The sequence below is a fragment of the Populus trichocarpa genome, chromosome 14 (genome assembly GCF_000002775.5).
Source record: "Populus trichocarpa isolate Nisqually-1 chromosome 14, P.trichocarpa_v4.1, whole genome shotgun sequence".
Taxonomy (NCBI): domain Eukaryota; kingdom Viridiplantae; phylum Streptophyta; class Magnoliopsida; order Malpighiales; family Salicaceae; genus Populus; species Populus trichocarpa.
The window spans coordinates 10131097-10157296 of NC_037298.2; the positions used below are offsets into that span (position 1 = coordinate 10131097).

General features: G+C 34.5%; 3 protein-coding genes across 3 annotated transcripts; 1 reads left to right on the top strand and 2 right to left on the bottom strand.

The window, feature by feature from the left end:
- Window positions 1-4453: 4453 nt before the first annotated feature.
- On the bottom strand, window positions 4454-7559 carry LOC7466325 (probable aldo-keto reductase 2). Its single transcript, XM_002321061.4, has 4 exons — window positions 6939-7559; window positions 6443-6615; window positions 6225-6327; window positions 4454-5201 (listed from the first exon to the last, which is right to left on the bottom strand). The coding sequence occupies exons 1-4, from the start codon at window positions 7359-7361 to the stop codon at window positions 4863-4865; spliced, it is 1038 nt and encodes a 345-aa protein (XP_002321097.2). The 5' UTR covers window positions 7362-7559; the 3' UTR covers window positions 4454-4862.
- A 1147-nt stretch (window positions 7560-8706) lies between these two features.
- On the bottom strand, window positions 8707-10362 carry LOC7462023 (probable xyloglucan galactosyltransferase GT12). The gene has a single exon (XM_002321062.4). The coding sequence runs from the start codon at window positions 10360-10362 to the stop codon at window positions 8707-8709; it is 1656 nt and encodes a 551-aa protein (XP_002321098.4).
- Window positions 10363-14542: 4180 nt separating this feature from the next.
- On the top strand, window positions 14543-26095 carry LOC7496305 (phosphoglucan, water dikinase, chloroplastic). Its single transcript, XM_024585119.2, has 19 exons — window positions 14543-14822; window positions 14936-15515; window positions 17167-17253; window positions 17337-17468; window positions 18552-18677; window positions 18778-18956; window positions 19400-19484; window positions 19829-19978; window positions 20145-20197; window positions 20803-21011; window positions 21106-21224; window positions 21803-21873; window positions 22029-22146; window positions 23285-23371; window positions 23464-23550; window positions 23649-23725; window positions 23886-24036; window positions 24143-24254; window positions 24906-26095. The coding sequence occupies exons 1-19, from the start codon at window positions 14632-14634 to the stop codon at window positions 25805-25807; spliced, it is 3516 nt and encodes a 1171-aa protein (XP_024440887.2). The 5' UTR covers window positions 14543-14631; the 3' UTR covers window positions 25808-26095.
- The last annotated feature ends 105 nt before the right edge of the window (window positions 26096-26200 follow it).

The window sequence follows — 26200 nt, forward strand, 5'->3', positions numbered from 1 at the left end:
CATTATTCACGGCGAGTTAATAATAATTTTTTAAATACTAAAAAAATATTTTTAAAAGAAACTTAATATAATAATAATATCAGAACTAAGAATCTTGAACCTGACAACTATGCTATATCTAAGATATTTAGGTCTCATAAATTCAGACACGTGGGTTTGCTGACCCACGCACACGGGACACGGGACTGACAAACCCAAACACGTGGATTTGGCCTTAACACTTAAGATCTCACAGACATGTCTCATCCTAGTGTTAGATATCTTGCAATCATATTATTTTCCAGTGCCAAATCTAAAAAAAAAAAAAATGTCTTTTTCCAGCCTTCTCTATAAAGTACGAAGAAATGAGGCTTTGGAGGAGCTTACTTCTTTCTACCCGCAATAAATACACTAACTGAAAATTATCAATAAAATATGTTTTTGTTAAGTAATGTTTAATAACAATAATGATGGAAAAAATCCATAAAACATTACCAACAAAATATATTATGTTGGTAATGACTTAAAGAATTATTTCATCACTAGTTTTTCACTAATAAATTTAAAAGTGTTCATAATTTTGAATGTTGTAATTCCAAGTAATATGTGATTAAAGTGGATATTGCAGGATGGAGTTCAAATTGAAGTGCATGTTATAATACCCAATTCAACTTCAGTTAATTGTCTTTTTTATCATAAAATAAAAGATATTTTTGAACTAGTTTGTAGATATTTAAAAAACGTACCTCTCAAAAAAAAAAAGTTTGATTCATTCGAAAGGTTTAATAAATATAGTCACGCATCAACAACAACAGCTGGTACTTGACTCGTTTAAACACTAAAAAAAAAAAAAAAGTATATCTGGTTATGAACCAATGACAGAGAAGACGGCACCTCAGACTGTCGGCTCAAATACTCTGGATTCGAGAGGACAAGCTCTGGTCAACGAATTTATGCGATTCGAATAAAAGTATAATAATCATATGACGGACTTGGATATAATTCACTCCTCATGGACTCAGCTTCCTCTCAAGATAGAAAAATGCCCCCCTCTGTTGGGTTAGAAATAATTATTTTCAGTTTGGTTTGGTTTTTATTAAAAAAATAATTAAAATAAACTTTTTTTTTAAAAAAACTGAAATCGATTCAAATCAGCCTGTTTCGGTTTGGTTTTTTAGGACAAAACCGGTTCAAACCGGTTTGGATCTGTTTTGGCTTGGTTTTTCCAGTTTGACTCGGTTTTTTTTTGTTTGGCTCGGTTTTTTTGTTATGTTAAAAGTATTTACAAAATAGAAGTTAAGAAGACTTTTATGGTGTTTTGGTTTGACTCGGTTTTTTCCGGTTTGGGTTCGGTTCAATTTTTTCGGTTTAAGATTTATAAAACCGAAACCGAACCGAACTGGTCAATTTTTTCAAAATTTTAATCGGTTTAATCGATTTTTTTTCACGGTTCAGTTTTTTCGGTTATTTTTTTTCCGGTTTTCTCAGTTTTCTCGGTTTTTTTACTCACCTCTAGTTGGGGTTGTGTTTTTTTTATTAGTGTTGATGTCTAGATTAATTTGTGTGTATCTCAATTAATTTTATAAATTTTAAAATTAACAACCTTATAAATCTTTAATGGTTATAAGAAAACACAAACTTGGTACCATTAAAAAATAAACACTAAACCTAACCAATTCAACAACCTCAAAATTTATGTCGTCTTACGATGCACTCGCACCATGTCACGTCTTATGTCATTCTATAGTTAGGAAGAACAATAAGATATTTGGAGTAAATTTTGTCCCTTATAAAAGGTTAATAAAGGTTTTTAGACAAAATCATAAAAAACTCAGAAACTCCACCATTGCTGTTTAGATATTCCAGCTCAGACACCGGAAGAGATGTCCGAGCTAGAATCCATTGCTTCTGCAGATTCTGTAAAGGGTGATAGATATGGAAGTAACATCTCTACACATGAGAACTCTGAAACCCACCATTGTCGTCGTGGAAAGCTATATAAAGGAAGGCCTTTTACCATGTCTCTCAAGACTACGGGACTGTATTCTTAAAAATTTTGATTGTTTTTGTTTAAAATAAATATTTTTTATATTTTCAAATTTTTTTATTTTTTTATATCAAAAATAATTTTAAAAAAATAATTTTTATTTTAATATTTTTTTATTTTAATATATTTTTTAATAAAAAATACTTTAAAGTACCACCGTATTACAATCTCAAACAAGCATTACTCACAAATATCTCGTATGTGTATGGAGGTGTGCTTTGCTTTGAAGTTTGGTTGAGCTATGCCTTTCACGATGTTAGCTACTTCACTATTTTTTTATATTTTTTTAATTTTTGTAATAAGAGCATGTTTGGAACAATAAGTTTTTCTGATATCCCATAGTTATTCATTAATTTTCACTTTAATCCCTGTAGTTTTTAGAAATTGTTATAGTCTGTATTTTCTTTGCTTTACAATTAGGCCCTAAATTGATTTTTTTTTCGTTTTCTATGTGATTGAAAAATATTTTCTACTCTCTACAAAAACATTCATGTAATTAGGTACCTACAGGTCAAAAAAGGCCAATCTTGGTAATATTAGCTCATTTTTTCATTTCTTAATCATGTAGTCACTACATAATCTTTATATAATTTGTGATTTTATAAAGATTATATTTTATAATCGTCCAATCATTATAATTTAAAAAATTACAAAATAAAATAAAAACATGATGAATCTTTACAAAATATATATCTATGGATTAAGATTTCTACACGCATGATTCGGTTGTTACTTCTATTTATGACTTGTGAATCGTTTACATGTATTTCGAAGAAGAACAAAAGTGGATTGAAATTGCATGCGTTTTCAAGTAATTATTTGTCCTTTTTGCGAGCACTACGCAGCTGTTAAGAGTACCAATTGAATAATTTGATCAGAAAATTATGTCTTGATGGTGGCGAAAAGGTTGTAATTAGTTTCTTCAATGTTTTTTTTTTCATGATAAATCTTAAATTTTTAAAAAATTAACATAAAACGCTAGCTAAGATTTTTTTTTTATATGTTAAAAGTATTTACAAAATAGAAGTTAAAGAGAAAAAATAACAATATAACTACTTGACTGATATGTATAGGAATTTACAGTCACAAACTTTGACTAGCGCGCCTCCGGTTGTAAATTTTTTTTTTTAAAAAAACCTGAATATACAAGCTATTTTCATAAAAAATTAAAAATATAAATAAAAAATCTCATACAAATATCTAATCAAATAAACTGATAATCATTTATGTAAAAATAAAACAAAATCGTTAATAATAACTAAAATAGAAACTGGAAAAATTGAGAGATGGATATATACTAATATATTTGATAATGTAAAATGAGATATTTACTTGTTTGGGTATACTGAATTTGTTTATTAAAATCAATACAAGATAATAGAAACATAAATAAATACGGATTGAATTGGAAAAAACAATATATAAAAAATTGTAATTCAAGGACTAAATTGAAAACATTTAAAACTTTTATAATAGAACCAAGGACTAAAATAAACAATAAAAATATAAGGACTAAAATTGATAAATCTAAAGATAAGAGGACAAACATGCACCATCTCTGGAAGAGAGAGAAAAGCAGGAAGAAAAAAAAAATGATCACTAGCAACAAACCGACCATCATCCACCACCACGCGTCATCTCATAAGGAAAAGGTATACAACGATGCATCTAAGAATACGGTAGAGGGGCAAGTTTGGCTACTGGATAGTGTTGCACGCGCCACCAAAACATCACAAATGACATCCACCCGCCTTTTTTTTAATAAAAAATAATTTTATTTTGCTATTTTATTTTGGTTGTTAATATCATGACAACCAAACATTTTCACTTTATTTCACTATTTTTCAACACCTTTTTCTCTCTTTTCTCTAACTGAGAGACTGAAAATAAAACACAATCAACTTTTGGACTATATAAAAAATTTCATAAATTTCAGGTAAGCTATGTATTTTCTCCCAGTTTTAATCTAGAGCAATTAGACTATAAAATGCAATTGAAAGAAAAAAATTGGGTATGGTGTTCATTGTTCATATGAATAGTGATCGACCTTCAGTTATTTTAATTTTTGTTCATATGAATAGTGGTCGACCTTCAGTTATTTTAATTTTTGTTACTAGTTTACTTCCTGTGCTATGCTACAAGTTGGACTAAAAAAGTTTTGAATGTCAAAAAAGAATATCCAAGATGTGGAGAATTCATTGACATTATCATTAAACCCAGTCTAGCGAGTCGAATTTAAAAACTTCCGACTCGAACACTAGCCAAGTCTGGAATTTTAATTAAATCATATGAGAGTTACATTAATATGATTCGACCAACTAAACGAGTCCAAAGAAAAAAGACCAAGGAAAAAAAATGATATAAAAACAAAGACTATACATGTGGATTTAAAAACAACCTAAATGACCGATAAAAAAACAGTTCGACTTTAAAAAAAAATTGAAGCTAACATTTATATATATATAAACATTAAGATGATAACATATTAAACTGATTCTAGTAAATCTGAGTTAATTTGTCAAACTTATGCCACTTCAGATTTTTTAATTTTTGTTATAATTATAATTATAATAATACGCATTCATCCTTCGATAAATTCAGATCACAGATTGCACGCGCATAGAGGTTCTACTTGCCCTCCATAATTACATATCAAAAGTGAAACTAGGAAAATCCATCTTCTTGTAGCAAAGCAGGAACTCGGTAACGATAATATCAGATAACGGAAACATTTATTCACTTTAGATGGAGTGCAAAACTTCCACAATTTTAGAGCACTTCAAAGGCATCTGAAATCCACAAGCAGCAGCGAGATAACGGACATGGCATCATGCCTTTATGTAGCTTTCCATGATGAAAGAGGGGGAGTATCTGAATCCTTGTATGTAAACATGGAACCCTCATATCTGTCACCCTTTACAGCACCTGCAGAGGCGATTGATTCGAGTTCGGCCATTTCTTCTGGTGTTAGTTTGACAGACAAAGCCCCAACGTTCTGGTTGAAGTTTTCGATCTTGGTAGTTCCAGGAATTGGACATACATCATCACCCTGGTGGTGTACCCAGGCCAATGCTAGTTGTGATGGGGTGCACTGTTTCCTTGCGGAGATTTCATTAACCCGCTCAAATAGTTGTCTGTTATGGTCTAGATTTTCAGGTTGGAACCTAGGCAGATGCTGAGGCAATTGAAACACTAATTTCAGAAGCTAAGCTTTGAAACAACACATCAAAAAGGAAATTATCATTGATGTACGGTTTATGCAAGGCATTCCATGTGTACTTGTAGCATGTCCTACTTGCTCACTGTAAGATAACAGGAACAACTTTTCCATAACACGGCAAAATATCAAAAGCAAAAAACATACGTTCTCTAACAAACCAAACTAATCATCATGATGTAGTATACCATGCAGGTTCTATGGGTGCAAACATGCCAAATTGCCTTAATATAAAGTGAGTTGACAGACTTTAAGGAGCCAAAAGCACTGAATTCGGACTATCGGAAAAAGGAGGTATTCTACCCACGAGCTTGTGTTTCTCTAGTCCTCTGTTTAGTGCATGACTGAGAAATCAAAAGATTCAAGCAAAAACATTAAGCATGCAGAATTCTTTGTTTGGACATGCGACAAACTAAAGCCCTTGACTTATTGTTTTATTTGATTGAACCTGTTGCAGGATCTTCAATTACAGCACCTAAATACTATGGTTTATAAGTTCTAACAGAATTGACAGGTTAGGAAATGGGAAAATAGGCTTTGGGTGGGTGTTGGGGTGTGTGTAGCTTAAGGTTGTGGTTTATAAGTTATCCAGGTCTATTTGAATCAGAATCTTGAATCAATCCAGGTGGAAAACATCTTCGCTGGAATAAAGCAACTATGAAGGAACTGCTAGCTAAAATATCATGATCTCAAAGCAGGAACTCTCACTCTACGAAAGTGTTTTTTTACAGAGTTTTGACTCCAAACCACTCCATAAAATGGAAGAGGCAGAGTTTTGACTCCAAACCACTCCATAAAATGGAAGAGGCAGAGTTTTCTGAGGCCTGGAAGTTAACCAACATGTAACCCACCAAAGGAGGAGATATAATTTGTCACATTCCTTCTTTTCCAAACTATAAAAGTTTTATGCTAGCACAATTGGTTATTTACGGCAGATGTATTACAGTCAGAAACTCTGTATTCACAAAGAGCAGTACCAACCTTTCGGAAGTCACCCTCTGTAAAGCTCTCAACCAGCTTAGGCCCTGATGAAAGGAATCCTCGTCCTAGAGGACTGTACGCAACAATCCCAATCCCAAGTTCTCTGAGAAATTAGAAGATAAGATCAGAATCTGCATATCCAAGCATCCTATAATCATTTTAAAGCTTTAGTTATTTTGATCTCGAAAGGAAATTAGTTTTTCTCATTAATGCCTCACCTGCAGGTAGGAACAATCTCTTCCTCCACATCTCTTGACCACAATGACCACTCCAATTGCACAGCAGTTACCGGATGAACAGCATGAGCTCTTCTGATTGTTGAAGCAGAGGCCTCAGACAGACCTATATACTTTATTTTACCTTCTTCAACTAGTTTCTTGAGTTCCCCCATCTAGCAAAGGAAAGCATTAGGACTGCTCAACAACAAGATATTTGAAACTAGAACGCATATATAAAAGGGACACGTAGTAGTAACAATGTGAGCATCGATCAGACTACAAGAGAAAATGTCAAGGCACATAACACACAAGGCAGCATCAGTACCATGACTACTCTTATGATTTCAGTGGATTCATGTCAAAGTGTAAGGGTTTTTGGATATATCCCCCGAAACAGTATAAAAACACATCTACAAGCAAAAGGAAAATTTATCCATCGATTAAAATATTTAATTAGAACTCTTATGTATATAGAAAAATAATTAAAGAGAAATACCGTGACTTCAATGGGAACTTTGGTATCAATGCGATGCTGGTAATAAAGATCAACGCAGTCAAGTTGAAGGCGTTTCAAGCTGGCCTCACAAGCAGCTCTCACATAAGCAGGATCCCCTCGAATCTCCCTCTTGCCATCTTGAAAGTTAATACCAAATTTGGTAGCTAGTTCAACTTTCTCCCTCAATCCTGATCCGGCCTTCAAAGCCTTGCCCAGAAGGATTTCGTTGGTGTGGGGTCCATACATATCAGAGGTATCGAGGAGAGTGACACCGGAGTTGATGGCATGGTGGATGAGGGAGACCATGTCGGATTCAGGTTTTGGAGGGCCATAGAAGGCAGACATGCCCATGCATCCAAGTCCCTGTGCTGATACTTCAAGGCCCTGTGATCCCAGCTTGATTCTTTTCACTGCTGCTGCCATCTCTCTCTCCTGTTCTCAACTAATTAGTTTTTCAAGAATAAAGGACTCTCTGTGTGTGAATGAGCTCAACTCAACAGCAATCAATACCGATAATGGCGTAGCGAAGGAAACTGCTATAAATAAAGTGAGGGAGTGTGTCTGAGACCTTCATATTTCCATGGTGGTGATAGTTGGTGCCGTCAAAAGCATCTTTTCCTTTCCTTGTGTCCCAGCTACCAATCAGACACCTAAAATGTTGCTGACGTAAGGACTTGCGTAATGTTAGAATTTTCTTTTTCCTTTTTATTTTTCGCTTTTAAGCGTTAATTTTCTCACCTTTGATTTACAAGGTGTCTCAATTTTTATCCTAAAACTTTGATTTGTATCACTTAGATCCCTTGACTTTCCCTGTAGTCCCAATTTCCGTCAATTTTAGTCCGTTACGGTAATGGAAAATATGCACAAATTTGAATTCCATCCCTGAAGTTTATGGAATAACTGAAAATAACCCAAAAGGTATTAAAAACTTTAAAAGAAACATAGATAGATTGAATTTAATAAAATTAAAAACTAGAAAAAATAAAAGATTATTTTTAGCAAACATATATTGATGTTGTGTTGTGATTGCTTTTTAAAGTGTTTTTCATTTAAAAATATATTAAAATAATATATTTTTATTTTTAAAAAATTATTTTTAAAATCAGCGCTTCAAAATGATCTAAAAACACTAAAAAAATATTAGTTTAAAATAAAAAAGAAAAAAAATTTTAAATTTTTTTAAAATATAAAAACAAACAGTTGAATACGAAGAATGAGATATCTTCAAAATTGAAGTAAAAAAACTTGAAAATGGATATCTTAATGGAGAACTCGCATTGTGTGCCAACATTGTTTCTAAAGTTGTAAGCTTTTTACTTTGTCTTTTTTGTTCAAATAAAAGGTGATAATGGCATTATCTTGCGTCTTTTTTAATTATTATTATTTGAGATTGTAAATAACGATAATAAAAAATATATAGAATCATATTATTGTTTGTTATAAATGAACATTTAGTGTTTCATACACCGAATACACCTTATACTCTTTCATTTATTTATTTTTTAATGAAAAGTGAAGACCTTCTTCTTCTTCTTCTTCTTCTTCTTCTTTTAAGTACTAAATACATTTAACAAGATTATAAGAAAAGGATCACACAAATATTAGGTAGAATTAATCAAAGGAATGCCATCACATAGTTAAAGCACTAGAAAAGTACGAAAATTGCAGATTGTAATTTTCTGTATGTTTGGCAGGGCTCACTACTCAGGAACTTCTTTTTTCTTTATTGTCAATCCAATATGAATTAGCTTTTTTTTTTTTTTTTTTGTTAATATCTCATTGAAGTATCAGTGAAATGATCCCACTCTTCTTCCACTCCAATCCCAGATAATTTCATCTTCCAGCTATTCTCTTCTGCAAAACCATTACTAGGATCCCTCCCCTTGTTGATATTTTTTCTCACTTTTCCTATTCTATGCAGGACTCCCTTCAATGTTATGTCGAATGCATCTTCAAGGGTCTGTAATTTAGACCTGGGATCTGCATATATTACTCTTGGGATCAGCTTTATGACCTCCTTTCTCATTGCCAACATTTCGTTGTCCGAAATTTGAAGTAATACCTGCTTGATGCTGACAAACCCATCTTTTACTAGGTCGATTGGTATGAACACAGAATATCTCCAGTAATCCCTCTGTAAATGCCATGTATACTGCGCGTAAGCAGAGAATGGATGGAAGAAGACTGGAATGCAACCAGCCAAAATCGAGTCGAAAATCGATCTCCTGGTGTAGGAGTCCCCGGGAGGCTGTAAGCAGAAAACCGAGTCTTGAAACACTTTAATCACTTCAGCTGGGTTATCACATCTGCTTTCGCCCCCAGAATTACAACGAAGAAAATTGCATGTCCTCCTTGAAGCTAAACACTGGTGGATAATCTCCTTTCGTATAGAATCGTTCGCACTAGGTCTCGGGGCGCCTGCGAAAGCAAACAGGTAGCGCCTGTTATGGCTCTGCATTCTGTTTTGCCACTGGAATACCTCATCGTCACTTGAAGGATGGAAATATGTGGGATATGGTATTGCAAATTCATTGCTCCATGAGGTTGTTTCAATTGACAACGCTGTCAGGTTCATAGATTCAGGCAAGGTCATAAGCTTGCTACCCCAATCGGAGTCGTGATCAGTTTGTCTTCGAAAATCCCAACCAATCCTACCCAAAACAAAGAAATGGTCTCTTCCCCACATCCTTTTCCATTCAGGCTGCTGCGCAAGCCACTTGACAAGATCAGAACCTAAAGAGTCCCTCATTGATATGTTGTAACCCCAAAGGTAGCGTCCGGCATCCAAGCCAGCGTAGAACGGCACATAAATGGCATTGGCGAACGATGAGTTATTAGTCAAACACTTGTACTTCTTCATCCTCTCATGAAACATGACTTCTAAAAGGAACTGGTTGGTTGTAAACCAACTCTTTTCGGACAAAACCCCCTCAGAATTCTCAACCTGAGGACCAAAGCCCGAGTTCTTCAAGAACGGGCACATGTCTAACCATTTCACAAGTACTGAGCAATTTTTCAGTACATCATCATTGAATCGGCGAGGAAGATGATGAACATATATGTAACGACCCTCGCAAGAATCTGCTGGTCTCTTGGTTCTCGCAGCCAATGTAGTATTCTTGTTCACAGCAAGATTATTTGCGTGATCAAGAGACTCAATTACATCAATAAAAGGATTATCAGTATCAACTAATGGATCAGGAGAAGCGTTTTGGTTGAACATTTGAGGGACATCAAGAGAGTGATTAGGTTTATGGGCATGGAGATTGTTAAAGGAATTGACAAAGACGCTGATTAAAGAGGTGGCGCTGTTTGTTCCATCGGCACTTAAAACAGAATAATCAAAAGCCTTAAAAAACACAACGAAGAAAGAGAAGGCAACAAGGAAGACAAACCAGTTTCGGATAACGGCTAGTCTCTCCATTCTCTCAACAGCACAGCATTTTCCAACCAGCGAAAGAATCCCAATAAACCCGAAGAAGAACTAAAACACAAAAAACCCTGAGTCTTGAATAGTTGTATAGGAAGCAAGAATGGTGTTTACAGAGTGAGCAAGAGAGAGTTTTATGAGAAGAATGATAAAAGGAGGTACTAGAAGCTGGATTTTCTTCCCTTTTTTGTTTCTGGATTTTATTGGCAATGATATGGTTCTGCTACTGAAAATCCTGAGCCTTTTAATTTAAATTAATTTATGGAAAATAAATGCTGGATTTCATTTTATTTATTTGTTTCCTAATTGTTATGATGCCAGATGCAAAGGTTTTGGAAGGCATTAAAAAGCATGGAACTCGTTAAGGAAACCTTGTGAGCGTTCATGGAAACCTGAGAGGGGTGCAATCTCACGTATTAATGTATTTCCTGTTCTGTCTCCGTATAGGTTTTACTTGTTTAATACGAGTGCAAGATCACCCTTTGCTTAAACGTGTGGTTGCTTTTATAAATTAAAATACGGGTGTGTTTCAAATTGATATAATAATTGTGGTTTAAAGTGTGTTTTACTCATAAATATATTAAAATAATATATTTTTATTTTTAAAAAATTATTTTTGATATCAACACATTCAAACAATCTGAAAACATAAAAAAATTTACAAATTTTTAGAAAATATAATTTTAACTGTGTTTTCAACATTGTCTTAATGAAATATAAGAGGCTGTTCTTCAACTCTTTCTCTTTTTATATGAATATTTTTAATTTAAATGTATCTGTGATTGTGATAGTAGTTGCTTTTTAAATTATTTTTTTATTTTAAAACGTATTAAAATAATATTTTTTTATTTTTAAAATATATTTTTAATATCAGTAAATTAAAATGATTTAAAATAATAATAAAAAATTAATTTAATATAAAAAAATTTCAAAAACTCTTTTAGAACAAACAAGAAACATGCTTGTAAGATAGATGCATTTGCTTATAAAATCTTATACGCTTGAATTTTTTTGTAAATTTTTTTATTGGGAGACAAATCCATTGCTTTATATATAAAAATATCAAACACACACCTATGCCAATTCAACTGTAGGATTCAGCAGAATCCTACACAACCACGAAGAACCCTCTAATGATAGCCTTTAACTTGATCTCACTCTTTGGAAGGTGTTTATTAAAAACATAATAATAAAATAAAAATTCTGTGAAATCATTGTATAGTTATGCAACGAGTCTTTAATTAACTTACTTTGGTAAATCAAAATAATAATTCCTTTCAAAGAAACTTTAGCGAGAATGGTAAGGAACTCTTTATGGCTAAATGGTGATGACGAGTTCAAATCTAATTATTCTTATTTATTTGATAAAAAATAAAATAGAAGTAATGTAGGTCTGTAGTGCAAGTTTCAAGTTCAAAAAACTTTCAATTAAAGAGATATATTAAAAAATAATATAAATATACTTTAAAATTTTATTTAAAAATTTAATTTTTTGAATGGAATTATTATTTAACAATAAAAAAATATAGGCGGATAAAAAACACAATTGTCGGCAGTGAAGTGCGAAGGATAGAGATGGAAAAAAGAACTAGGAAAGCATAAAAGGTAGAAAATAGGAAAAACAAGAAAAAAAGGTAGGTAAGAGGCCCACACAAATCCTACTTCAAAGATAAAACATATCAACAATTTGCGTGCAAGACCAATGACAAAAGCATTGATGTCATGAGTGTGCGTCATAGATATTAAATTCCAACCAGCCCATAAGGTTAACTTGAAATCTAGCTGATTTAATAGTTGAATTGATTCAGATAAGATGAAAGATTAATAAGAGTAAATAAATGGTGAAACCTGGTCAACCTAGTAAAGCTTATAGATTATTTTATTTAAATGTGTCTTTTTTAGTTAGAGATTTTTTTTTATATTGTTTAGTTGATTATTAACTCTTTTTAAAGTTAATTATATGAATACTAGAAGAATGTTTTATTTTTTTAATGAAGAATTTCAAGCCCTTTAGTATATAATAATTAGATGGTCCGCGCTACGCCGCGGGCTCACCTTTTATTTTCATAAAAAATTTGGGTCTTGACGCTGGCAGGACCCATGGCTAGTTTCGGTCCTGCACAACCAATGACCTAAGACTATTTTGGGTTCTGCAGCTGCAAGACCCAATGATAGTTGGGTCTTGGCGCAGCCCAAGCGCCATGTGTGCGCAGGGGTGTGCCAAGCCCCCATGCATCAGCCCAAGCCCCACGTGTGCGCTAGGGTCTGCCAACACACAGGCAGCAGCCCAAGCGCCACGTGTCCCCGATTGGTTTTTCTTTAATAGTAGTAAAAAAAATTTAAAATTTATTAATGATGATAATGATAATAATTTTTAATTTTACCTTTCAAATCAAATCTATGGTTGTTTTTTAATATTAAGAATAATTTTTTTCTAATTTAGTAATTATTTTATTAATAATATTAATTATAAATAATAATATTTACAACACAAAAGATAATATTTTAAATATCAATACTTTTGATTATAGTAAAAATAATAATATTCATAACACAAATAATACTATTTTAATTCCAAGAATATTTAGAACACAAATAATAATATTTTTTTATATCAAAACTTTGAATTATTATAAAAATAATAATATTATAATACAAATATTAATATCTTTGATATGAATACGTTGAATTATGAATTATAAGAAAAATAATAATATTTATAACATAAATAATAATATTTTTTTATATGAATACTTTCTATTATAAGAAAAATAATAATATTTACAACACAAATTATAATATTTTTTATATTAATACTTATAATTGTTGAATGTTTTTAATAATATTACGCCGTGGGTTCACTTTTTATTTTTATAAAACAATATCATAAAAATTTAGAATATAAATAATAATATGTTTTCAATATTAATAATAATATTTTCTTTTAAATTTATTAATTATTATATTAATTATAATACAAATAATAATATTTATCACACAGTAATTCGCTCAAGGGCCACGTGTGCGCTTGGTCTGCCCAACACACTGGCAGTCAGCCCAAGCGCCACGTGTGCGCTTGGTCTACCCAGCATACAGGCAGACAACCCAAGCGCCCAAGGCTGGGCAGACAGAGCGCTAGGTGGCTGCAGCATGGGGCGCGGCCAGCGAGCGTGGCTTGCCCAGCGCCCAAGCCTGGCAGCCACGCGGCAGGTGTCCACAGCCCCAGTGGGCGCACCTCAAGCCTGACGCTTGGGTTCTGCAGGTCACAGCCTCACCATATGCCCCTACCAAATAGTGCAATCTATAGTGAAAATCACTCACAGTCCACAGTGAAAAGCACTCACATGGCTGTTGCAGTGCATAACAGTAAAATCCACAGTGAAAGTACTCACAATGCACAGTAATTTCTGCTACCCCCACCAAACAGTGCAGTTCATAGTGAAAGCACTCACAGGCCCGCTACAGTGCAATTCATGGTGAAAGCATTAACAGTGTACAGTAGCTCGCGCTACAGTGAAACATTGATCAATTTTAGTTATAGTAAATACTCTATGTTCATAAGAAAAAAATATTTTTTCAATATGGAATTTGAATTATTTTAATATATATATATATATATATATATATATATATATATAATCGTGAGATTAAATTTTTTAACAGGTGTCTCCTAGCGTGTTTGTAGCAGCGGTTTATCGTTACGCTATAAAACCTCCTCCTCCTCAGATCCACCGCCAAACCTAGGGAAGTACAATTAATTCTTTTACACTGACTTCTTTAGTACGAAATGTACCAGATCTGCACTGATCCCCTCACAATATCTATAAATAACTTTTTATTTATTTATTTTTCACAAATAAAAGATGAACATTACTGTATATTTATATTCCATCATCATGATTTCTATTTTCACTGCAAAAAATAAATATTAATTGGCTGAAGAAAATAGAAACGGAAAAAGAAATCTTTAATCATAATAGTAATAATATCTTATAAATGGATTTGAAGACTGCAAGCGCACGTGGCACATCAAAGCCTTCAACTTCACACAAAAGCTAGATATGTTCATTAAAAAAAATAAAATTCTAGATATTTATATTAAAATAGTATTCTTTATACCAACCTATTAAAATTTACTAAAATAAATTTTTAAAAATATCTAAAACAGAGACAGAAGCTAATGCGAAACAGACCTTGAAACTATTACTACTCGAACTTCACTCGCTGATAACAAGACTTGCTTCTCTGATCTGAAGCTGGGAAATGGATTCTCTGCGTCTATTGCATTTTGTCACTCCTACTCCAACTAGAAGAAACCAATTCCATCACTCTCATTCTCATCATAAACTTGCACGACCACCGGGACTGTGCGCGACCACCACGTTCTTCAATCCAAGGATTTCGATTCCGATTCGCGGAAGAATCGTTTGTGCTGTTTCCTCTACTCAAACCAGGTATTCTTATTCTTATGATCATCATTATTTGGCTTTTGTTTGGTTGACGAGATAATTCTATTCTTTTATTTTCCTTGTCATGTTTCTTGTTCTGATGGGTTTAAGTTTGGCAGAGAAGAAGAGAGGGCAACGAAGAAGAGCATGTTGAATGTGAGGATAGATCACCAAGTTGAATTTGGTGAGAATATTGTGATTGTGGGGTCAAGTAAAGAAATGGGCTCTTGGAAGAAGAAGGTTCCGATGAAATGGACGGAGAATGGATGGGTTTGTAAGTTGGAGCTGAAAGGGGGTGAGGTTGTTGAGTTTAAGTTTGCTATTGCGAGCAAGGACAATAGTTTGGTGTGGGAAAGTGGGGATAACCGGGCTTTGAAGCTTCCCAGAGAAGGGAGTTTTGCGATTGTTTGTCGATGGGGTGCGACTGGGGAGGCTATCAATTTTTCGCCTTTGGAGCTAGAGCAGAATGGAGAGGAAGCGGAGGACGTTGGCGAGAATGGTTCTGCTGGTGCTGATATCACTTTGGAGGCGGGAACAAGTCCTTTTGTTGGGCAGTGGCAAGGGAAGGCTGCCTCTTTCATGCGATCGAATGACCATGGGAACAGGGGAAGTGAAAGAAGATGGGACACGTCTGGTCTTCAGGGCTCGGTTTTAAAGTTAGTTGAAGGTGACTTGAATGCAAGGAATTGGCGGAGAAAGGTATTGATGTTAAAATGTGTGTTGTCAAATTTGGATTTCGTGGAAATTTTTCAACAACCATCCAAACCAATATTTTTATCAACCTCTAGATGATAAATACAGAATTGAAATTGTTATATAATTATAAATAATTTGCGATTACTGTTTTTATTTTATTTTATATATATATATATATATATATATATATATATATATATATATATATATATATATATATATACACATAGCTTTCTATGCATGTATGTAAGATCAGCTTGCCAGCATATGTATATTAGTCAATGGCATAGCTGATTATGCGATTTGTAGAATTCTGGAGATTGTAAGGAAAGCGAGACACAGATTGAGACGGAGAACAGAAAATATATTTAAGAATATTTTCCATGTCCTGCCGTGAGTAAGAAAAACATCTTTAGTGCACAAATAAATCCTCTCTCTCTATCTTTTGGTTATGTGCTGGAAATCATGCAAATAATGTAGATTGTTCTAGTGATGTGTGCTCATGGTATCTGAATGCAAAATATCCATATACACATACTGTCCACGCTATTCAGAACAGAATATTTGTATTTGATGTATGATGCAGCATAAGAATTTAGCTTTGAATTTGGACATATATTTAAGCTATGAATAGGAGACAAATGTTCAAGCCCCGAGCTTTAATTCTATGAGATAAAAGCTTAGATGATTCTTTGTGGGAGTTGGTTGAAGTTTTCCAGGCTGTTTTGAGCTCCAGAGGAGGCTACATTCAAGTTATTAGCATCAAGGGAAGTTCTGTCATTATACAAATTGCTGGGAATTCCAGTAGGAGGGTTTAGTTTATATTTTTCCAATTTAGATCTATATTTAATTAGAAAATCCAAGTGCCGTTAGGATGCTTAGCAAATAACTCCAGCATTACAAACAAGCTTTGTAGTTTTTCACTTCCAGTGGAGAATAGTGCAGCATTTTGCTTATTATGTTATGTGTGATGCTTTCCTTGTTATTAAAGGAGTGATTCCTTAAATCTGTTATTGTGAGGCTAGTAGTTTTATTCTGTTTTAATTCAATTTGTCATACTTTCCCATCTGTTTTCAATGTCTAAGTCCCTAACTCACCATGTTCTACAACCCTAGTCTTGAAATAATTAACCATGAACTTCCTTTAAAGTTTTTGTGCATCAATGTATGAGATGGAGTGGTTGGTTTTAGTGAAATCATGCACCCATGGTACAGGTAATTCGGTACAAGTTTTAAGCATTGCAAATTTCATGGTCAAAAACTGAACATTAGAAAACAGATAATTATTCTAACAATGGACCCTATAGTCTATGACTCATGCTTCTTGCACTTGCTCTAGATTGAAGCAGCAACTGAAATGGCAGGATTGTGACAACTCATCCTGCATACCATTTGACTGAGGCATATTGACATTGGTTGTTCAGTGTGTAATTGTTATTGTCTTCCGTGGTTTGCTCACTTAGATGCTTCTTTTTGTCATCATCTGAATACATCTAGTTAATACAGAGTCATGGCTACTTTATGTCACCGTATGTGTGAATGTATGTAAATTCAGAAACAATTATTTCATTGTATAAGCCTGTAATTCATGATTTATGAGCTAAGTCAAAGACTCCTTTATGTCTATTAACACCTCATTGATTTTTCATTAACAGCTTGAAGTTGTGTGTGAGCTACTAGTTGGAAGTCTTCAGAGTAAGGACCGGTTGGAGGCTCTAATATACTCTGCTATCTATTTGAAGGTATTGCTTTATAACCTTAGAATCTTTTACTCTTTGGAAGTTTGTTTCCATCCATGCTTTCCTTAGATCTTTCTCTTATGCAGTGGATAAACACAGGGCAAGTTCCTTGCTTTGAAGATGGAGGTCATCACCGGCCAAATCGGCATGCTGAAATTTCCAGGCTTATATTCCAGGAATTAGAACAGGTGTCTTCAAGGAGAGATACTTCAGCCCAGGTAGCGTATCATTCTTTTTTTCATGGTTCAGATGTATCAAAATTTGACAGCATTTCATCTTTTTTCCCCCTTACCTCACAAGGATTGCACTGATCTGATTGCATTTTGTTTATTGTAAAGTAAAGTTAAATATCAACAACAAAGTAGCATTTTCTTTATCCATTTAAGACTACTGATGTAGAACAAGCAAAGAAGCAAAAAATGAAAAGAGAATCATATTCTCAAACTCAACTTTAGTGGATCAATCGATATTACCTGTTTTTTAAATATTTAAGAGTGACATTTCATGTAGGCAGTGAAGCAATTACAAACTCAGAAACATAAACCTCTCACAAAAACAAAATCCTAATACCAATCTAAGCAGAAAATAGAGGTGTCCAGGCAAATATATTGTGAAAGTTCTGCCTAAATTTAGGATTCCTGACTTGCGTTATTGGCCATCCTGAATTGGTTTTCAGAGTGCTTTTGATGACAGTGCAATTGGTTTGTCTATCTCTCAGTACCTATTGACTTGGAAGGATTGAGCAGTGGTCCCTGTATGCCAGTGACCTGCGGTTCTGTTTTATGTTTTGGATGGTATAATTTATGTGTTTTCTTACAATGGGTTATGTTTTGGATGGTATAATTTATGTTTTTTCTTACAATGGGAGCTCACGGTAGCAAAATAGTTGAAGTTAACGCCCTTAATGTCTGATTAATATAATGATGTATATTTCTGTTGCTAGCATTGGTAATTTTGCTGAAACTGAAGACAACACAAATTATCAAGCAAAAGAAATGGGGAGGTGGTGGAACGGAGGACTGGCAGGGCTGGTGCAAACTGGCTTATGCTTGAACTTGGGTGTTGTCTCATTTCATATATTCAATGATAACATGACCATCAAAATCTTTCACAATCAAATGCGAACTTTATCTGCACTTTCATCTTTTAAGTTAATGGTTTTTTGTGGTGTATTTCATGTTCTGCACTTTCATCTTATATGTTACTGGTTTTTGGTGGTTTATTCATGTGTATCTATCGCGTTTGACCTGTTAAAAAGTTCTTACTTTTCTTTAATTACAAGTTTTGAATTTAATGTTCAGGAAGTGCTTGTTATTCGAAAAATCCATCCCTGTTTGCCATCATTCAAGGCAGAATTCACAGCATCTGTTCCTCTTACTCGGATTAGAGATATTGCTCATCGGGGCGACATTCCTCATGACCTTAAGGTTATATGATACATCACATAGCACTTGGTAAGTAATCTTTGCTGTAATCAAATAACTGGTGTTGATTTCTTTTTTTCTTCTTTTTTTTGTTCACATCCAGCAAGAAATCAAACATACAATACAAAACAAACTTCATCGCAATGCTGGCCCTGAAGATTTAGTTGCTACTGAAGCAATGCTCGCAAGAATTACGAAGAACCCTGGGGAATATAGTGAAGCATTTGTTGAACAATTCAAAATATTCCATCATGAACTCAAAGATTTCTTCAATGCAGGAAGGTCGGGTTATGACTCTTAAACCTCTGATTATCCTAACATTGTCGATAGGTCCTCGGTTCTAAGCAACCATTCAAGAGGAGGAAAATAAGGGATAAAGAACATTGTTTTGGCTCAGCAATTTATATTAACTCCTTTTTCTTGCCCATCATCTTGTCCATATTCATGCTATCTACCATGGATCATTTTTATGGAATGTGGTATGACTTATGAGGAGAACTTCTCTGCATGTGATAAACCAGTTGTCATTTGTTGAGGTTTTTTATAGAACTAGGGGTTTTTCCACAATCTGTTTTATAAATTTATCTAAAACACTGTAATCAGAAAGGAACATTTTATTTTATTTTTTCATTTTTATTCATTTCAACTAGTTTCTAAATGGATCAACTTCTTGACTGGTTTAGTTTTTGTTGATTCAACTTTCTTTTTAAATTTTGGCTTTGCAGTCTTGCTGAACAACTTGTATCAATTAGAGAATCCTTGGATGAAAGGGGCTGTTCGGCTCTTACATTATTTATGGATTGCAAAAAGGTAAATCGTCCCCTTTTAATTTTGGTTCTCCTTTATTATTATGAATTGTATAAAGTTGCCACATGATAACAAGTACATTTCATTACTAACCTAATCTGTCTCATTGGCTCTATGCCTGTACTTTGTACATTCATTTAATCACAGTCATGCTACATATGTTAGGATCTTTTCTGTTTGAATTTATGTCCCTAATGATGAAATCTTTTGTACTTCTATAAATTCAACCTTGGTGCTTAGTCATGCGATAGTTTAAGGCACTACTAGTTTTAATTCAACATTGTTGGTTAATTTTATTAATTCTAATTTTACACAGAAATTTACGAGAGACTTGTTTGTATTTTCAGAATTTGGATTCTGCAGAAAAATCACGCACTATTTTTGAACTGATCAAAACTATGCAATCCCTGAATGCTCTGAGAGATATAATTGTAAAAGGTCTTGAAAGTGGTATCGGGAATGATGCTTCTGATGCTGCAATAGCTATGCGTCAAAAGGTGAGCTCATGCTCAGCAATCATTTAGCAAGAGCTTGAAATTAGCAAACAGTGGCTGGAGTTTTATCGTTCTTCCCTTGATGATTCCTTTTTTATTTTTTTTTGTTGTCTCATAAGTCCTTTTGTCAATTCTTCCATATAACTGTAATATTTGGGTTTCTTTACAGTGGCGTCTATGTGAGATTGGTCTTGAAGACTATTCTTTTGTTCTTCTGAGCAGGTATGCAAGACTCTGTCTTAGTTTACTTAAGATGCCTTTTGCTTTGTCCTAGACATGATCACATAAATCCTTTTGTCAATTCTTACATATAACTGTAATATTTGGATAAATGGCATCTGGCCATGCTTTTTGCTTGTTTGACGCTCACCAACCCATACATTAACTTGTATTTCACAACATTTGGTACTTCAAAAAAAGATTCCATGATCTGTACCAAATCGCCTTGAAGAATCTGCAGAAAAAAAGTCTTATGCCTTGGGAGACCAAGCATGGCCAGAATATATTTTTATGTTGCAGGATAACACAAATGATGTAAGGAAAAAGCTATTTGAAATTTTTTCCTGGGACCAGCATGACCACAATATTTTCTGATGTGGCATCTTGATGTCTTACTGGGTGAAAAGAGCTTTTAAGTGATTCCACTCATGCATGTCATATCTTTCAGCTGCAAATGAAAACACTGTTAGTGGTTCAAATGACCTAATTTACTGATGGATAGATATACTTAATTTTCTTCCATTCTGGAGTTGATTTAGCCTATAAAGATTTGATTTAGTTTTCTGTTTGGAATTCATGCACGGGTTGGATGTTATTGGTCCGTATAGGTTTCTCAATGCACTTGAAGCTATGGGAGGGGCTAAATGGCTTGCAGACAATGTGGAGTCAAAGAATATAAGCTCTTGGAGTGACCCACTTGGTGCGCTGATTGTTGGTGTTCATCAACTTGCTTTATCTGGTTGGAAACCAGAAGAATGTGAAGCTATTGGAGCCGAGCTTCTTGCCTGGAAAGAGAAAGGTCTCCTTGAAAAGGAAGGTACTTGTTAGTTCTCTAGTGCTGGAAACATTTCACGTCCAGTGAATGTGCTATTGTTAACTTCGTTTTCTTGGCTTCTTCTATTATTATAAAGGAAGTGAAGATGGGAAGATAATTTGGGTACTAAGGCTTAAAGCTACTCTTGATAGAGCAAGAAGGCTCACCGAGGAATATTCTGAAGCTCTTCTTCAAACATTTCCAGAAAGAGTGCAGGTATAAGATTTAATTTTCTCCTTTTCTTCTTTTGTTTTTTTTTTCTTTCCTTGTTAGGACCACATCTACATCTGCTGTTTGATATTCCTGGTTTCTTGATGGATTAATACTTCTATTGTTCTCCATCCCGTTGTACTTTTCTATTTTTACTTTTTAATTTTTAATAAATATCATGTATCACTTTGACAAACACACATTTTCAAAATTACGCTTTCGTTGGAAAACATATTAACTTATATTTTGAGAATTGGTATTTTTGCTAGTGGAAATTAATTGGAATAATGTTGGAAAGTCTATTACTGCCCTGTAAATTACTTAGAAGGTGGATGAATTACTTTGACATATGTCAAAAGGAAAATACGAGCAAATAAAATAGAAAGCATTTTTTTTTACCTGATGGGGCTCATGAACTCTGACAATTTGCAGAGCTAGATTTGCTGAAAACAATCTATCTTAATAAATCATGGCTTTAGAGTGCTAAAATTATTTCATGGATGCTATCCATGAACTACTGGAAAAACATTAGAGTTATAAATAGACTCTGAATTGTGATTAAAATTATTCCCTGACCCTTGCAGATGCTTGGAAAAGCACTTGGAATTCCTGAAAACAGTATAAGGACGTATACTGAAGCTGAGATTCGTGCTGGGTATGTAGACATTTTTTGTAATCCTAAAGAATGTGATCTTCTAGATAGGCTTGCACAATCTATCAATACTTTGTGCTACTGATTTCAAAACCATATGAATATCTTACTGGTTATAGAAATACTGTAACCTTCTAACTGGTAGATTTCATATGTAGGGTAATTTTTCAGGTTTCAAAACTTTGTACCCTGCTTTTGAAAGCGGTTAGAAGTACCCTTGGTTCCCATGGTTGGGATATTCTTGTTCCTGGAGCTGCTAGTGGCACATTAGTACAGGTACCCTTGATCATTTTTGCTTCAATTGCTTTTAATAGGAAGCACACCAATATTATAAAATAGCATTAGTAATTATTTGCGGATTCCTAACTTTATCATTTTTGCTTAAGATAAAAAATTTAATTTTGAGAGATGTCACTAAGGAAGTTTAGCGAGCCGATAAGCAGCCTCATTCTGTGCTCATGCATCGACCTTAGTTTTTGGTGTCACTATTCTTCCATTTCCCTGGAAGAAAAAAGTAAAAGAGGAAGACGAGAAGAGGGAAAAAGATAGTTCTCGGGAGTTGGGCCAATGATGGTTACTCATCTGAATGACAAGAAGTTAGATAAAAGCCCAGAATGACCATGTACAATAATGCTGTTTATTCCCGGGTTCAAGTCAGAGTTACCACTTTATGGTGCTTGTGGATGGAAAGCACTTCATAATTTCAAGCACCCTTGCTTATGAGATAGCTTTTGTGGTGTATGATAGTTTCCTGACCTCTTTATCGGTACCCTGCATGGTACTTTTGGGGTGTGTGGTTGTTTTCTTGGCCTTCTGATATGTCTTTCCTTTATTTATTTATTTATCTTCAGGGTGGAGAATGCATCATTCTCCTTGTTGTAACTTAGTTTTTCCTTTCTAATAAAATCTTTTTCTTATTTGTGATAAAGGGCAATTAACTGAAATTCATCAAGCTGGTTGAAATTTTGGTTCCAACCAAGTAAATCTCAGCTGAATCAATGTTGCAGCTGCTGATCTAACTGGATCAGCTATCATACCTGTGTTCTCAAAACCATTCTTTTGAAGCCATCTCCCTTCTATGTTTGTGCAAGGATTCTTTAGTGTAGTGGCTAATTGGAATATTAGTTCATTTTTTTACTTTGAAAAGAAACTGTAGTGTGTCCTTGCTTGTTGGTCTGTTGGAATTACCATGGCCCTTGGTTTTCATGCTCAGTGATCTTAAAATTGGTAAATGCCATAGTTCCCCATGAAGTTGTCTTAATTTGGCCTCTAAGATCCTGGTCAAACACATCAATTGCAACAAAAGCTTTTAGTATTACATGCTCTCAACGATGTTAAATTTATAAATCCATGTTTATGCATTACATCTTTACAAAATTGTTGGTCAATATGACATTCAGTTGCTGTGTTATAGGTTGAGAGCATTGTGCCTGGATCATTGCCATCGACAATAGAAGGACCTATTGTTCTTGTGGTGAACAAAGCTGATGGAGATGAAGAGGTTTAAATGTCTCTCATCTCGATATATTTTATGTCTTAGTTCATCATAGTACTCATGAACTTTCTCACTTACGATACAAGTATATCTTGCAGGTAACAGCTGCTGGCAGTAACATAGTGGGAATTATACTTCTGCAAGAGCTGCCTCACTTATCTCATCTTGGTGTTAGGGCTCGTCAAGCAAGTTCCTTCACTAAATTCTAAATATCTCAAGTCATTACAGGCTGTTGAAATATGTATAAATAAAGGTGAACTTTAATGGAATTGGTTTTCTGCAGGAGAGGGTTGTCTTTGTGACATGCGAAGATGATGATAAAGTTGCTGATATGCGAAAGCTTACTGGGAAAAAAGTGAGGTTAGTTTGTCTGAACACTTATGATATGAAATCAATTCTTTTGTCTTCATTATGTTTTTGAATTTGATGGTTAGAAATATGCAGCATTTGGTTGTGTTTGATTTCCGTCCTTTTCCTCTTCCTCTTCCTTTTCTTGGTTTTTAATGTCTGTGGTTTGCAGGTTGGAAGCTTCCTTGACTGGCGTAAATCTAACTCTCTCTTCATCAGATGATATCGTTCCAGAAGATCTTTCAGGCAACGGTTCAGCAACAGTTGAACCTCCTGGACCTCATGATCCATTCTTGTCTGCTGTTAAAGCTCACTCCAATAAGGTACAATAACTTATCTATTACTTTTATGTAATTGTAACTCTTCAACCGCACTGTGATTATAGTAGATGTGGTTTATCAAAATTGACAAATATTTAATTTTATCAAGGGTGTTTCTGCTGGAGGTCTTATACTACTTGCAGATGCAGATGCACAAACATCAGGCGCAAAGGCTGCTGCTTGTGGTCGTTTAGCTTCTTTGACAGCAGCTTCGAAAAAGGGTAATGTTGGTTGGTTGTTAAGATGGTTTACCTTTTCGCTAATGAAATGTGTTTCACCTTTTGCTAAGTTTCTCTGAAGGGGTGGTACTTTTAAGTTCCATCCTGCTATATGGATTTTAATTTGCCGACCACTTGCCTTCTTTATTCTCATTATTAACCATCACATTTACATATGATTTTTATAACTGCGTTGGGCACTGGGATCTTAGAATGTCACAAATCGCCTTGGGAAGTTCTTTCATCAGGTTTAACAACATTAAAATCAAACCGAATGGCACCAGGAATCATTCTAATAGGAATTGGAGTTCCCTTCCCAAGTACAAAAATACAATTAAATACTTTTAGGAAAAATTGAACATCTATCCTTGTTTTTTTTTTTTTTTTTTCAAAATAAACAGTCCTAAAAATGTTTTTTTGACTGCTGCTGCATCAACTGGATCCACCAAAAAGTACATGTGATGCTTGACACAACATTAACTTTTTTATTATAAGTGAGCAGCATTTGAGAGTAAAAGATGGATTAACAATTGGAAGAAGTTCGTTAATTAGAGGAATTAAATAGTTATTGGACGACCTCCTTTATTGCATGTTAGATTTGCATGTTTTCTGTACTGAGGCTGACTTTTTGTGGATTTGCTTTTTAAATGGCAGTTTCCAGTGACCAAGGTGTGCTGGCTTCATTTGAAGTTCCTAAGAGCATGGTTATACCTTTTGGTTCTATGGAATTGGCACTAGAGCATAGCAAATCTATGGACACATTCATGTCATTTCTAGAACAGATAGAAACAGCTAGGCTGGATGGGGGCGAACTTGACAAGCTATGCTTTAAACTCCAGGAACTGATCTCTTCCCTGCAGCTCCCAAAAGACACCATTGATGGAATAGGTCGAATGTTTCCAGACAATGCAAGACTGATTGTACGCTCAAGTGCCAATGTTGAGGACTTGGCTGGAATGTCAGCTGCTGGTCTTTATGAATCAATTCCCAATGTTAGCCCATCAAATCCAACTGCATTTGCAAATGCTGTTAGCCAAGTATGGGCTTCATTGTACACACGGAGAGCAGTTCTAAGCCGTAGAGCTGCTGGCGTGCCTCAGAAAGATGCCACAATGGCAGTTCTGGTGCAAGAAATGCTTTCACCAGATCTATCATTCGTGCTCCACACACTCAGCCCAACTGACCGTGACCAGAACTCTGTTGAAGCAGAGATTGCCCCTGGGCTGGGTGAGACCCTAGCTTCTGGCACCAGAGGCACTCCATGGCGCCTTTCATGCGGGAAGTTTGATGGGCACGTGAGAACACTGGCATTTGCAAATTTCAGCGAGGAGATGCTGGTATCCGGTGCAGGTCCTGCTGATGGCGACGTAACCCGTTTGACTGTAGACTACAGCAAGAAACCATTAACAGTTGATCCAATATTCCGTCACCAACTGGGTCAGCGTCTCTGTTCTGTAGGCTTTTTCCTCGAAAGGGAGTTTGGCAGCCCACAGGATGTGGAAGGATGTGTGGTTGGAAAAGATATCTATGTCGTTCAGACACGCCCACAACCTTAGTAAAGCTTCTCTTATTCTGTATTAAAGGTGAAGGGAGGGTTACTTCCCAACCGGGAACTTCGTATCTTTGGCAATGGTAAGCGTCGACTGTAGTAAGGCTTCTCCATACACCGTTATACATTTCATTGGGAGAGAGTATAGCTCTAGTGGCTTGAAGGTATGTGTATTGTCCATGGATATAAAGGTATGTAGCACAAATTATGAGAGAAGGTTGTAGAAATTAATAAAATAAAGACGAGAGAAAATAAAATTAATGACCAAATCAAAGAGTTTTATGGTGTTGAGAAATTCATTAGTGATATCCTAATAATTATTTTATAAAACTCACTTTTAAAAAAAAAAGACAGAAGCAAGTAAGAGAGAATAAAAGTGATATTCTCTTACCTGTATATT